Source organism: Chiloscyllium punctatum, chromosome 10, assembly GCF_047496795.1.
Source record: "Chiloscyllium punctatum isolate Juve2018m chromosome 10, sChiPun1.3, whole genome shotgun sequence".
Taxonomy (NCBI): Eukaryota; Metazoa; Chordata; class Chondrichthyes; order Orectolobiformes; family Hemiscylliidae; genus Chiloscyllium; species Chiloscyllium punctatum.
In genome coordinates, this window is record NC_092748.1 from 25171516 (window position 1) to 25187187 (window position 15672).

At 44.5% G+C, this 15672-nt stretch overlaps 1 protein-coding gene across 2 annotated transcripts in view; it reads right to left on the bottom strand.

Moving 5' to 3' along the window:
- Positions 1-695: 695 nt before the first annotated feature.
- The window catches only part of trpm2 (transient receptor potential cation channel, subfamily M, member 2), a 186221-nt gene continuing 171244 nt past the window's right edge, over positions 696-15672 (bottom strand). For both annotated transcript variants that reach the window (XM_072578733.1, XM_072578735.1), the window contains exons 34-35: positions 1639-1740; positions 696-1142 (exon numbers count right to left, since the gene is read on the bottom strand). In XM_072578733.1, the coding sequence (XP_072434834.1) occupies positions 963-1142; positions 1639-1740 (282 nt within the window). In that variant the 3' untranslated portion in view covers positions 696-962. The remainder of the gene's footprint in view (positions 1143-1638; positions 1741-15672) is intronic.

Below are 15672 nucleotides of genomic sequence, written 5' to 3' on the forward strand. Positions count from 1 at the left end.
GAGAGATAGCTTGGATGCTATTCTGAGGTTTGATTGCAGATCTCTTGCCAGCCGAGCTGAAATAGAGTCTGTTGAAATTGAAACCTTTGTGTGATCTGAAACATTTTGAATCAGCAGGGGCGAAAGGGATAAAAGAATATTGGGCAAGAAGCAGAAACAACTTAATGGGATGGATAATCAGCTGTGATTATACTGAATGGCTCAAATGACCAAACTCCTGCTCTGATTCTCTGTGTTTCTAGTCTCACTCCTTGCTTTCCCACCTGTTTTTGTGTCATCTGCAAACTTGGCAATGGTGCATTCCCTTTCCTCACCCAAGTCGTGAAAATATATCGTAAATAATTGTGTTCCCAGTACTAATCCCTGGGACACACCACTGGTTCCAGGTTTCCTGATGAAGGGCTTTTGCCCGAAACGTCGATTTCGAAGCTACTTGGATGCTGCCTGAACTGCTGTGCTCTTCCAGCACCACTAATCCAGAACCTGGTTCCAGGTGGCCATCCTGAAAATTGTTTAAGCTCCTGTGGGCGAGGAGGTAAAGATATTCCTCGTAAGTACAGGCAGCTAAGCTATCAGTGATAGCTAAGTCAGTGACACTCAGGTCCTGTTAAAAAAAAACACAGATTAGGTTACAAAGATCTCTTTTTATTCTGCAATGTCAGTGACACCCAGTTCCTATTAAAAAAAAACACAGATTAGGTTACAAAGATCTCTTTTTATTCTGCAATGTTTCAACAGATTTCTATATCTCTCTTGTTGCAGGATCAGAACATGCAAGGTAATGTGCCATTATCAAGTGCCCTTTCGTTTATCAGCAGGCTTTGTATGAGTTTTGTATTCAAATCCCGTTTGCAGGTGCAGTATCTGGTTGGTGCTTCAATGAGTGGGTCCGGTCTGTGTCTCTTGTTCTTCGCGACTCTGGCTCAGTTGAGAGGGTCTCTGGCTTTACCGTTGTGAGCGGTTTAGAAGCAGGCGCCGTGAAAGTCAGTCACTACCTGCAGGTACGCTTTGTACCGGGCACACACTGGGTCTCCTTGCTTCACAGTCTGCCATTGTACTGCTAGCTCCTTTGCTACCCCCTCCACCATCAGCGGAATCTTCATCTCTCTGCTTGTCCCTGAGCCACCTCTGCTTGTGATTGCCTTGAGGAAGAGGAAGGTAATACAGACAGAAAAGAACATTTACAAGTCCCTGTAGGTGTCCCGGACAGCTGTGATAGCCACTTTACTCCCATGCCTCTCTGATGGCAATAAGTCAGGGAACCATGTCCGTGCCCTGGCACAGCAGGTCATTCGACCGTGAAGGCATCAAAATAGAGACCTGTTCATCTCAGCCGCAGATTGGTGTCTGCTTACCAGAAGGGTGTTAGGGCTAAATATTTTCTCTTGCACCCTCCTGTCAATGCACCGAGATCCACATTATCTGCCTTGCACTGGCTGCACTCACCAAGTTCTGTGCAGCTTGTTGATGCAACCAGTAATTGCTCAACTCTGTCTTCATGCCACTAGAGCTGTCTTTAGAATGCCCCCCTTAACATAGCAAATCCCAGGGTACAGGTAGCTATAACCATGCTTCTACAATCTATTTCGGGAACAATAACCAAGTTGTTTTATCAGATATAAATGGAAGAAAACTCACATTTATAAATGGATTGTCATCATCCAGATGCATGTTGATGACGATAGTTTCAATCCATGCATTGTCTGTGTTTCTGATATCATCCTCATATCCCTTACAGACCTGAAAGACACACCAGCATGAAGATCAACTCTGGATATAAGTCCAACTACAGGGCAAAGAGAAAGGCAAGGGAGCAAGGTGCTCATGGGGTGAGTAAAGAACTGACTGTATCACCTTTCAAGTCATAAAGGATAGAAACAGGCCTTCAGCCCACCATTTCTGTGCTGACCATGTACTTGCTCCAAGCATACAATGCTCTGGCATTTAAAGTGCTCATCCAGATGCTTCTTAAATGTTGCGAGAGTACCTGTCTCTTTGGGCTGCACATTCCATATTTTTTCCAATGTCGCAATGCTGGTCTTTTTACAAGGTTACTCTGCCCTTGAGTATTTTTTTCAGAGAGGGGGTAATTTGCCAGGCTCCCACCAGGCTGAGTTTGGAAGTTTTACAGGGGCCCTGTTGTTTACCCTAACAGATAATAGCTCCTGCCTAAGGTTTTCATGTGCAAAACACCTGTATAATCAGAGGGGAGTGGCAAGCTGGCTGGCCTAGTGGAAGTAAGGCTATTCGGCCCATCGAGCCCACTCCACCATTTAATCATGGCTGATGGGTATCTCAATTACACTTACCCGCACTCTCCCCGTATCCCTTAATTCCTTGCGAAATCAAGAATTTATCAATCTCTGCCTTGAAGACATTTAATGTCCCGGCCTCCACTGCACTCCATGGCAATGAATTACACAGGCCCACTGCTCTCTGGCTGAAGAAACGTCTCCTCAGTTCCATTCTAAGTTGATCCCCTCTAATTCTAAGACTGTGCCCACAGGTCCAAGTCTCCCTGTTGACTGGCAACAACTTCCCAGCATCCACCCTTTCTAAGCCATGCATTATCTTGTAAGTTTCTATCAGATCTCTCCCCAACTTTCTAAACTCTCATGAATACAATCCCAGGATCCTCAGCTGTTCATCGTATGTTAGGCCTACCATTCCAGGGATCATTCATGTGAATCTCCGCTGGACACACTCCAGTGCCAGTATGTCCTTCCTGAGGTGCGTGGCCCAAAATTGGACACAGTATTTTAAATAGGGTCTAACTCGAACTTTATAAAGTCTCAGAAGCACATCGCTGCTTTTATATTCCAACCCTCTTCAGGTAAATGACAACATTACATTTGTTTTCTTAATCACAGACTTAATCTGCAAGTTAACCTTGAGAGAAACCTGAACTAGCACTCTCATATCCCTTTGTACTTCGGCTTTATGAATTTTCTCACTGTTTAGAAAATAGTCCATGTCTGTATTCTTTTTTCCAAAATGCAAGACCTCGCATTTGCTCAAGTGCATTTCGTCAGGCATTTCCTGGACCACTCTCCAAAACTGTCTAAATCTTTCTGCAGCCTCCCCACCTCCTCAGTACTACCTGCCTGTCCACCTAACTTCATATCATTGGCAAACTTCATCAGAATGCCCCAGTCCCTTCATCCAGATCATTAATATATAAAGTGAACATCTGCTGCCCCAACACTGAACCCTGCAGGACACCTATTGTCACCAGCTGCCATTCCGAAAAAGAACCTTTTATCCCAACTCTCTGCCTTATGTCAGACAGCCAATCCCCAATCTATGCCAGTAGCTCACCTTGAACACCATGGGCCCTCAGCATCCTCCCATGAGGCACATTATCAAAGATCTGTTGAAAGTCTAGATAGATAACATCCATTGAGTTTCCCCACTTAAACCAACTTGTTAGCTCTTCAAAGAATTCTAACAGGTTTGTCAGGCACAACCTCCCCTTACTAAATCCATGCTGACTTGTTCTAATCCGACCCTGCGCTTCCAAGAATTTAGAAATATCATCCTTAACAATGGATTCTAGAGTTTTACCAACAACTGAGGTTAAGCTAATCAGCCTATAATTTTCCATCCTTTGTCTTGATCCTTTCTTGAACCTTCTTTCTTCAGGGGTTACAACAGCGATTTTCCAATCATCTGGGACTTCCCCTGAGTCCAGTGACTTTTGAAAAATCACAACCAACACCTCTGCTATTTCCTCAGCCATTTCCCTCAGAACTCTAGGATGTAGCTTATCGGGGCAAAGAGATTTGTCAATCTTTAGATCTTTTAGCTTTCCTATCACTTTTTCTTTTGTAATGGCTGCATCAAAGATTGACAAATCTGGGGCATCTGGATGGGTATATGAATAGGAAAGGTTTGGTGGGATATGGGCCAAGTGCTGTCAAATGGGACTAGATTGGTTTGGGATATCTGGTCGGCATGGACGGGTTGGACCGAAGAGTCTGCTTCTGTGTTGTACATCCTTATGACTCTGTGACTGTCACTCTCCTTTTGCCCTTCTGACTTCACAACCTGTGAGTTATGGTCTGAGCTACCTACTCAGAAATGTTTTTAGGGGTCTAGCCTGGTTGGGGGCTCGTCCGTGATTTAAGCAGCGAGTGGTAGGTGTTAGTGTCTTTTATTACTGGTTGGTTTCAACAGTCCTCAGATAGCAAAGACTCTTACAGTCACCAAGGAGGTTCTGGAGGTGGAAGAAGTGACCTTGGGGGTTTTACAAAAGGCAAATAAGACCAAGCTGCAGGAATTAGTAAACAAGCTGGAGTTGACGTTATCTCCTAACGTGAAGAACGATGAGATGATTGTGGCAGTAGCTCAGCATTTAAACTTGCTGGAAACCCCATCACAATCTGTAGAGAAAGCTAAACTTCAGTTGCAAATGAAGAAGCTTAAATTAGAAGCTGAAATGAAACAGTTTGAGTGATAATCAGTAGAGAATGAAAAGGAACAAAGGACTTTAGCAGAAGAGAAAGAAAAAGAGAGAGAAAATGACACTGAGAATGGAAAGTCAGCTTGAAGTGATGGTGATAAGCTTAGTGTAGAAATAGAGAGAACTCGTGTGGAAGAGGAGAGAAGTAAAACGGCAAGGTTAGCAGCTGAAGTGGCTGATGATTATAAGCTGGTCCATAAACACAGCTTGGCTTCCCGAATCAATTTTAATCCATGAGGGATAAAAATCCTGGAAAAGAGAAATTCTCCTGAGGAAAGGGAAAGGTAGATCTCAGTTCAGATCATCAGGTTAGCTCACCACAGGGTAAAAAATAAACCCTTGAAGGGGATAAAGAAGGTAAAAAGCTCTGGTGTTTTCATTGTAATATAGTAGGCCATATGAAATCACAGTGTTGGTGGGCCAGGAAGAAGCCAGGCATAGGAAGGCAGGATAAGCCTGGAAATTTTGTGAGAATGGCACCAGAAAGCACAGTGGAAGCTGGAAAGCTGCATGAGAGCATACAAGCTGATGGGAGGTTGGTTAAGGAGGAAGTGCCGGATCTGCTCAAAAAAATGTGCCTGCAAAGGTTAAGTTTATTCCCATAGGCCAGGAGGTTACAATATTAAGGGACACAGGATCCTCTCAGTCTGTGATGCTGAAGGTCTATGTATTCCTGAAGGGCTATTGCCAGAAAAGGTACTGGTGACAGTAATTCATGGTGAGACAAAAAGCGCTCATTTATGTAAGGTTAGAGTGTCCAGAGAGGAGCGGAGAATTTGTGGTAGGAGTATTGGACAAACTCTCAGCTCCAGGAAAACAATTCGTCCTTGTGAATGATATAGCTGATTCACGAGTCAGCATGCTGCCTACTGTAGTTGAAAAGCCAGTGGAGACTTAGGCAACTAAAGCAATGAAGTATTCTGATTCGGGAATCTTCCCTCATTGTGTAGTAATGAGGTCACTGAGTCATAGAGTCATAGAGCTGTACAGCATGGAAACAGACCCTTTGGTCCAACCCGTCCATGCTGACCAGATATCCCAATCCAATCTAGATTAGATTAGATTAGATTACTTACAGTGTGGAAACAGGCCCTTCGGCCCAACAAGTCCACACCGCCCCGCCGAAGCGTAACCCACCCATACCCCTACATCTACCCCTTAACTAACACTAGGTGCAATTTATCATGGCCAATTCACCTGACCTGCACATCTTTGGACTGTGGGAGGAAACCGGAGCACCCGGAGGAAACCCACGCAGACACGGGGAGAACGTGCAAACTCCACACAGTCAGTCGCCTGAGGCGGGAAATGAACCCGGGTCTCTGGCGCTGTGAGGCAGCAGTGCTAACCACTGTGCCACCGTGCCGCCCACTAGTCCCACCAGCCAGCACCCGGCCCATATCCCTCCAAACCCTTCCTATTTATATACCCATTCAAATGCCTCTTAAATGTTGCTATTGCACCAGTCTCCACTACATCCTCTGGCAGCTCATTCCATACCTCTGAGTGAAAAAGTTGTCCCTTAGGTCTCTTTTATATTTTTCCCCTCTCACCCTCTAGTTCTGGACTCCCTGACCCCAGGGAAAAGACTTTGTCTATGTATCCTATCGATGCTCCTCATAATTTTGTAAACCTCTATAAAGTCACCTCTCAGCCTCCGACACCCCAAGGAAAACAGCCCCAGCCTGTTCAGCCTCTCCCTGTAGCTCAGATCAATCAATTTACAACATCCTTGTAAATCTTTTCTGAACCCTTTCAAGTTTCACAGCATCTTTCCGATAGGAAGGAGACCAGAATTGCCCGCAATATTCCAACAGTGGCCTAACCAATGTCCTGTACAGCCGCAACATAACCTCCCAACTCCTGTACTCAATACTCTGACCAATAAAGGAAAGCATATCAAACGCCTTTTTCATTATCCTGTCTCCCTGCGACTCCACTTTCAAGGAGCTATGAACCTGCACTCCGAGGTCTCTTTGTTCAGCAACACTCCCTAGGACCTTACCATTAAGTGTATAAGTCCTGCTAAGATTTGCTTTCCCAAAATGCAGCACCTCGCATTTATCTGAATTAAACTCCATCTGCCACTTCTCAGCCCATTGGCCCATCTGGTCCAGATCCTGTTGTAATCTGAGGTAACCCTCTTCGCTGTCCACTACACCTCCAATTCTAGTGTCATCTGCAAACTTACTAACTGTACCTCTTATGCTCGCATCCAAATCATTTATGTAAATGATAAAAAGTAGAGGGCCCAGCACCGATCCTTGTGGCAATCCACTGGTCACAGGCCTCCAGTCTGAAAAACAACCCTCCACACCACCTTCTGTCTTCTACCTTTGAGCCAGTTCTGTATCCAAATGGCTCATTCTCCCTGTATTCCATGAGATCTAACCTTGCTCACCACTCTCCCATGGAACCAGTTGGAGGAGAGATCAAAGGAAGCTGAAGTTGCATTCGCAGAGACTGTGTTCGATCAGATATTTGACACAAAACAGGAGCAAATAAATAATTGTGCAAATATCTTTATCCCTGCAAAACTCATTGAGTTGCAGCAGAATTATGAAAATTTAAAACAGTTGTATCAAAAGGCATGTGCAAAGAAAGAGCCTGAAAGTATCCCTATATATTATTACCTGAAAAATGATGTCTAAATAAGGAAATGGAGACGATCACGTATTCAAGCAGATGAGAAATGGGCAGAAATTCATCAAATTGTTTTGCCAGTGGGGTATAGGAAGGAGGTGCTGCGAGTGGTGCATGAGGAGATCATTTAGGGGTGAGGAAAACACAGGTTAAAATACAGAGACATTTTTACTGGCCTGGACTGCACAAGGATATAGTTGAATTTTGCCGGACATGTCATACATATCAGGTAATTGGGAAGCCACAGTTACCAAAGGTAAACCTGCATCTTTAATACCTATTCCAGCATTTCAGGAACATTTTACAAGAGTCTTAATTGATTGTCTAAGTCACCTACCTCAAGCAAAAAGTAGGAATCAATATTTGTTAACAATACTGGATGTACTGACGAGATTTCCAGAGGCTCTCCCATTATGCAATATCACAGCTAAATGGATTGTAGAGGAATTACTCCATTTTTTAAATGAGATATGGACTGCCAGTAGAGATACTGTCAGATCAAGGGTTAAACTTCACATCCAAACTATTCAAGGAAGTTATGGACAGCTTCAGTATAAAACAATTCAAATCTACTGTGTACAATCCAGAATCGCAGGGCATGCAAGAAAGGTGGGATCAAACACTAAAGACCTTGTTGAGGGCTTATCGTCAGGACTATCCAGATGTTTGTGCTTTGTGTGATCAGAGATGCACCAAATGAATCAACAAATTCAATCTGTTTGAATTAGTTTTTGGGCATGAAGTGAGAGGACCATTAAAATTGATTAAGGAGCAGTTAGTAAGTCAGAATTCAGACACCAAAGTTTAGAGAATGATTAAATAGAGCTGGGGAGTTGGCTAGACAGCATTTAAAAGTATTGCTGCATGCAATGAAATAGGAAATGGATAAGAAATCAATAATACGCAATTTTGCCATTGGGGATACGGCATTAGTGTTACTTCCAGTAATAGGTAAACTTTTAAAAGTAAGGTTTAGTGGATCTTATCAAATCGAAAAGAAATTGAGTGAGGTGAACTATTTGGTAGGGACTCTAGACATGATGAAATCTCACCGAGTGTGTCATGTGAATATGCTTAAAAGGATATTTTGATAGGGAAGTTCAGAGGATTCTGAATTGGACATTCCTCAAATTAAATTGGACAATGAGGAATTGTCAAAAATTGGGATAAAGTATTGAGTAACCTTCCTGAGAAAAATCAAAATGACCTGGAAGAGTTATTACTATCACATGGATAAACTGGGAAGTACTAACGTGGGAAGTGCATGATGCAGATATAGGCAATGCTGTTCTGATTAATAACACCTTGATAGGCAAACCCTCTAAAGTTGACACAGGTTCAGAAGAAGATAGAGTGCATGCTCCAAGATGGCAAAATTGGAGTGAGTTACATTGACTAGAGCTCACTCATAGTATTGGTGCCAAAGCCAGATGGTACCCAATGGTTATGTGTGGACTATTGCAAAGTCAATGCCGTTACAAAGATGGGTGCAAATCCAATTCTGTGGTTGGAAGACTGTGTTGAAAAGGTGGGACAAGCAACTTACATTTCTAAGTTGGACTGGCCGGTACCTCTGTCAGAGACAGCAAAGGCAATTTCAGCTTTTGTAATGCCAAATGGACTGTATCAGTTTAAAGTCATTCCATTTGGTATGAAAAATGTTCTGCCCATATGTAAGAGACTAACCAATAAGGTCATTGCCAGATTACCCAACTATGTTGTGTACATCGATGACCTGGTGATTTTTAGTCACTCATGAAAGGAACATTTATCGGATTTGTTTGATCGACTTCGGAAGGCAGTCCTGGAGGTAAATCTAGCTAAAAGTGAATTTGCCAAAGCCCAAATCACCTTCCTGGGTCATATATTGGACATGGACAATGACCCCACGGGATGCAAAACGAAAGTAATTAGGGACATTTCCCATACCGTCGACAAAAAGAGCAGTGCTATGGTTTCTGGGATTAAATGGATTTTATTGAAAGTTTGTGCCAAATTTTAGCAATGTGGCTGCTCCACTCACTGAATTGCTAAAGAAAGGGAAGATGTTTTAGAGGACAGTGGACTGTCAGAGGCATTTGACAACCTGAAAGCTCTGTTAACCACTGTCCGGTATTAGCCACACCTATTTATACAAAGCCTCTCAAGGTGGCTATTGATGCAAGTGATGTGGTGTCGGTGCTGCTCTCCTTCAAGAAGACAATGAGTAGACAGAAAGACCTATGGAGTATTACTCCAGGAAGTTGAATGTCCATCTACAGAAGTATTCAACAGTTGAGAAAGAGACTTTAAGTCTGGTGTTGGCAGCACAACATTTCAGTGTTTACATGCATCTGAGACAATCATATACACCGATCATAATCCACTGAAGCTTGTGGAGAAAGTTAAGGACAAAAGTGCCAGACGGTTCAAATGGAACTTGCTACTACAGCCATTCCGTTTGAAAATTGTGCATGAGGCAGGTTGAGAGAATGTGATTGTTGAGGCTCGAATGAGAAACGGAGGTGTTCGGTGGTGGGAGAACATTTTTCTGCTCCTTGGATGCTGCCTGACCTGCTGTGCTTTTCCAGCACCACTCTAATCTAGACCCTGAATCCGAATGTAGTTGGGCATGTCTATAGTCAGTGAATGTATATATGTGTTAAAGTACTAACCGATTTTGTTTTATTTTTAAGGGTTTTGAAAAATGAAGTCATCTTTGGATATTGATGTTTCATTTTTTTTAAGAGGGGTGTCTAAAGAAAATGGTATAATGGTATAATCACAGGGGAGTGGCCAGGTAGCTGCGTAGCTAGCCTTCATTTAGATTTGAGGTTTTCTTTGATTCAGTTCAGAACTTTAGATTAGATTAGATTACCTACAGTGTGGAAACAGGCCCTTCAGCCCAACAAGTCCACACTGTCCCTCCGAAGAGCAACCCATCCCCCTCTGACTAATGCACCTAACACAATGGGCAATTTAACATGGCCAATTCACCTGGCCTGCACATCTTTGGACTGCAGGAGGAAACCGGAGCACCCAGAGGAAACCCACGCAGACACGGGGAGAATGTGCAAATTCCACACAGACAGTCGGCCGAGGTTGGAATTGAACCTAGGACCCTGGTGCTGTGAGGCAGCAGTGCTAACCACTGAGCCACTGTGCTGCCCCAGTACGGGGGGTAGCCGTGTGTGGAAAAGGGTGTAGGATCTTCTCTCTCTTCTTCTGCTCTTCTGATTTCACAACCTGTAAGTGGTTAGTGTCATTTTTACTCTTTGTGCTAAGGGATATGTGTATTGGGACTGTTGCAAGTATTTTCAGATTGGAACATTAAGTTGGGTTTGGATAGGATAAGTTATCCGGTATTCTATTTTCTGTTCTTAGTGTTTCAATCCATAACTTTGTAAATAAATTCTGGTTGTTTAAAACTTGGCAGTCAAACCAGCTAATTCACTAAGTCTATAATATCCACTATACACTTAGCTAAAACAAATAGCAAAGGTACAGTCTGAACTACTGGCTTAAAAATGTTTTGAGGAGTCTGGCCTGGTCCATAGCACCCACCCTTTGAATGGAAAAGAATCTTTCGCAGTTCTCCTTCATAAATGACTTACTCCTCACCTTAAATTTGTGCCCTCCGATCTGAGGCATATTTGTCTTGAGGAAAAGACACACGATCTATCAGATCGTGGCACTCACAATTTTGTATATCTCAACCAGATCTCCCCACAGCCTCCTCTATTCCAAGGAAAGCAAATCCAGTCTATCCAGTCTCCCCTCATTTCTGAGACTTATCATCCCAGGTAATATCCAAGTGAATCTCCTCTGCACCCATCTACTGAAATCACATCCCTCTATAGTCTGCCAACCAGAACTGCATACAGTATTGCATCTGTGGTCTAACTGATGTTTTATAAAGTTGTAATGAGACATTCTTCCTCCTGAACGCTATGTTGAAGAGTGTGGTGCTGGAAAAGCACAGCCGGTCAGGCAGCAACCGAGGAGAGGGAGAATCAACATTTCAAGCATAAGCACTTCATCAGGAATGAGGGGGTGGCGCAAGGGGTCCCTGTACTTCCAGACACATCATGTACTATGTTGGTCTTGATGTGGTCTCCTCTACATTCGGCAGACAGGACGCCAACTTGTGGAACATTTCAGAGAACACTCCTGAGACACCCGCACTAACCAGCCCCACCGCCCTGTGGCCAAACACTAACTCCCTCTCCCACTTCGCCAAGGACGTGCAAGTCCTGGGCCTCCTCCACTGCCAAAACCTTACCACCTGACGCCTGGAGGAAGAACGCCTCATCCACTGCCTTGGGATCCTCCAAACACACGGGATCAATGTGGATTTGACCAGTTTCCTCATTTCCCCATCCCCTACCTTAACCAAAGTCCAACCTTCCAACTCACACTGCCTTCTTGTTCTGTTCATCTTCCTTCCCACCTATCCGCTCCACCCTCCTCTCCAACCTATCACCATCGCCCCCACCTTCATATACCAATTGCATTCCCAGTTATCTTCTCCCCAGCCCCACCAGCCTCCCATTTATCTTTCAACCTTCTTTGGCCACACCCTCATTCCTAATGAAGAGCTAATGCTCAAAACATTGACTCTCCTGCTCCCTGAATGCTGCCTGATCAATTGTGCTTTTCCAGCACCAAACTCTTCGACTCTGATCTCCAGCATCTGCAGTTCTCACTTTCTCTAAGTTCCATGCCCTGGCTAATGAAGGGAACCATCCCTTATTCCTTCCCTACCACCCTGTTGATAGCATTAGGGATCTACGAACTTGCACACCAAGACCTCTTTGTTCTCCAGTACTCCCTGGGAACCTAGCATTCATTGTGTGTATCATCTCCCAAATGCATCACCTCACACTGACCAGGATTAAATTCCATCTGCCATTGTTTTCCTAATTTATGAGCTGAACAATATCAGGCTGTAGCCTGAGACCATCTTCCTCACACCCAATTTTTGTGTCATCTGCAAACTCACTAATTATACCTTCTACATTCATGTCCAAGTTGTAAATATACAGAACAGACAGCTAGAGTCCCAGCATTGAATCCTATGGTACGCCATGGGTCACAGGCCTCCAATCACTGCAATAATCATCCCTGAAGAAGGGCTGATGCCCGAAACGTCGATTCTCCTGCTCCTTGGATGCTGCCTGACCTGCTGCGCTTTTCCAGCAACACATTTACAGCAATAATCATCCTTGCCTACCATTTATGAGCCAATATTGAATCTAGTTTGCCACTTTGCCTTTGATCCCATGAGTTCTTACTTTCCATGTGGGGCCATGTTAAAGGCTTTACTAAAGTAAAACCCATCAACCGCACTAGCCTCATCAATATATTTAGTAACCTTTTGAAAAAGCTCAATTAAATTCATCAGACAGTAACTCCCTTCAAAAAATCAATGCTGACTATTCCTGATCCATCCTTGCCTTTCTAAGAATGGATTAATTCTGTCCTTCAGAACTTTTTCCAATAATTTCCCTATCACTGGTATCAGACTAATTGGTTTGTATTTTCCTGGCCTATCTCTGCTGCCGTTCTTGAAGAAAGGAACCGCATTAGCTATACTCCAGTCATGTGGCACTTGGCCCATGGCCAAAAATGTATTAGATACCTCCAACAGGACCATCTTCAGTCTTATACCCATTCCAATTCTGTTCATCCTTCATCAGATATACACAGACAAACAGAAAAACACTTAGACAGGCAGAAAAGCACATGCACACACACAGACACCGAAACACAGACACATACATACACGTATACATACTCAGACAGACACACACACAGAGGCACTGACACAAATGCAGTGATTGGAATGATGCCAGCCAGAGGGATCTCATAGAATATGAGTTCCCTGATTGGACCAGGTTAATAGGCCCAGTCAGGGAATCCTACCTCACAGGTATAAACAGGTGTATCAGAGCCGAGAGTGAGTTGCTAGGATCGCACGGCAGGTCAGGCAGCATCTGAGGAGCAGGAGAATCGATGTTTCGGGCAGAAGCCCTTCATCAGGAATGTCAGAGATTCTGTTCATTCTGAGAGCTGGCTCTGAGGTAGCCAGACAAGTGTTAAGTACTTTCCTCTTTTAAAAAGAGGTGGCTCAAGGGTTAGCACTGCAGCCTCACAGCGCCAGGGACCTGGGTTCAATTCCAATCTTGGCGACTGTCTGTGTGGAGTTGAACATTCTCCCCCTGTCTGTGTGGAGTTGAACATTCTCCCCCTGTCTGTGTGGAGTTGAACATTCTCCCCCTGTCGGTGTGGAGTTGAACATTCTCCCCCTGTCGGTGTGGAGTTGAACATTCTCCCCCTGTCGGTGTGGAGTTGAACATTCTCCCCCTGTCGGTGTGGAGTTGAACATTCTCCCCCTGTCTGTGTGGAGTTGAACATTCTCCCCCTGTCTGTGTGGAGTTGAACATTCTCCCCCTGTCTGTGTGGAGTTGAACATTCTCCCCCTGTCTGTGTGGAGTTGAACATTCTCCCCCTGTCTGTGTGGAGTTGAACATTCTCCCCCTGTCTGTGTGGAGTTGAACATTCTCCCCCTGTCTGTGTGGGTTTCCTCTGGGTGCTCCGGTTTCCTTGCACAATCCAAAGATGTGCAGGTTAGATGAATTGGCTATGCTAAATTGCCCATAGTGTTCAGGGGTGTGTAGGTTAGGTGCGTTAGTCAGGGGTAAGTATAGGATAATAGGGTAGAGGAATGCATCTGGGTGCATTACCCTTTGGAGGGTTGGTGTGGTTTTGTTGGTCTGAAGGGCCTGTTCCTACACTGTAGGGATTCTATGAGAAAAGGGTGACTTGGTGACAGGATGCAGACCTTTATGGAGATATTTCATTGGTGATGAGAGAAAAACATGCCACTGAAGAGATTTCCTTGCAACAGTTGTCTTTGAGTTAGGATAAGCATTTCTGGCATCACATTGCTACATGGGAAGCTGGATCTGTTTGATCCTGCTGTCGAAGACTGGGCTCAGTATGTGGAAGCAATGTGTTATTTCTTTCTGGGAAAATGACATTGGGCAGATGAAAAGCAACAAGTAATTCACATGAAAGTGTGTGGACCCACAGCTGTTTTGGTTATTAGGGTCTAACTTTCCTAGAGGCACCAAATACTAAAGTCTTTCAAGAGTTGATGAATTGAGCTACGGAATATTATGACACCAAGCCTCCACTAATTCTGAGGTGCTGTCAGTTCTAGTCAACAGTTTGAGAACTGGGAGAATTTGTAATTTTGACTTAACCCTAAATGAGAAGCTGAGAGACCATTTGGTATATGGGATTAAGGACAGGTATGCTTTCCTTTATTGGTCAGAGTATTGAGTACAGGAGTTGGGAGGTCATGTTATGGCTGTACAGTTCATTGGTTAGATCACTGTTGGAATGTTGCGTGCAATTCTGGTTTCCTTCCTATCGGAAAGATGGTGTGAAACTTGAAAGGGTTCAGAAAATATTTACAAGGATGCTGCCTGGATTGGAGGATTAGAGCTAAAGGGAGAGACTGAACAGGATGGGGCTGTTTTCCTTGGAGCGTAGGAGGCTGAGGGGTGACCTTGTCGAGGTTTACAAAATTATGAGGAGCATGGATAGGGTAAGTAGACAAAGTCTTTTCCCTGGGGTTGAAGAGTCCAGAACTAGAGGGCATAGGTTTAGGGTGAGAGAGGAAAGATATAAAATAGACCTAGGGGGCAACTCTTTTATGCAGAGGGTGGTACATGTATGGAATGAGCTGCCAGAGGAAGTGGTGGAGGCTGGTACAATTGCAACATTTAAAAGGCATCTGGATGGGTTTGGAGAGATATGGGCTGGGTACTGGCAAGTGGGACTAGATTGGGTTGGGATATCTGGTTGGCATGGACGGGTTGGACCGAAGGGTCTGTTTCCGTACTGTACATCTCTATGTCTATGCCTCTATTACCAGGCAGAAGAACTGACGAGCTGAAGCCCAGTTGGGTTCAAACAGCCACTACAACTGCCTTTGCCAATGTTGGCAAGTGAAGCTTATAAGTATGCTGTTGGAAGTTGACATCCTTGCCAGGCCAACTGAGTTTGGGGGACACAACTTGAGTAAAGGGAATTGCATAGCATCACTCAAGGCATATCATGAACAGAAGGACTCTAGGTACGCCCACTGCAATGTCCCAAAACAAAGCCAAGTTTCAGCCAAATGGTTAAAATTTTCTTAGAGTTCGGGCTGGCAGGCCATTGTAATTGCTGCCAGGATGCCGATTTGAGACAGCAAAAGAGTCCCTCAAGGCCTGAGTAAAAGAATAGGGCGGCACGGTGACTCAGTGGTTAGCACTGCTGCCTCACAGCACTGGGGTCCCAGGTTCGATTCCCGCCCCGGGCAACTGTCTGTGTGGAGTTTGCACATTCTCCCCGTGTCTGCGTGGGTTTCCTCCGGGTCCTCCGGTTTCATTCTGCAGTCCAAAGATGTGCAGGTTAGGTGAATTGGCCATGCTAAAATTGCCCATAGTGCTAGGTGCCTCAGTCAGAGGGAAATGGGTCTGTGTGGGTTGCTCTTCGGAAGGTCAGTGTGGACTGGTTGGGCTGAAGGGCCTGTT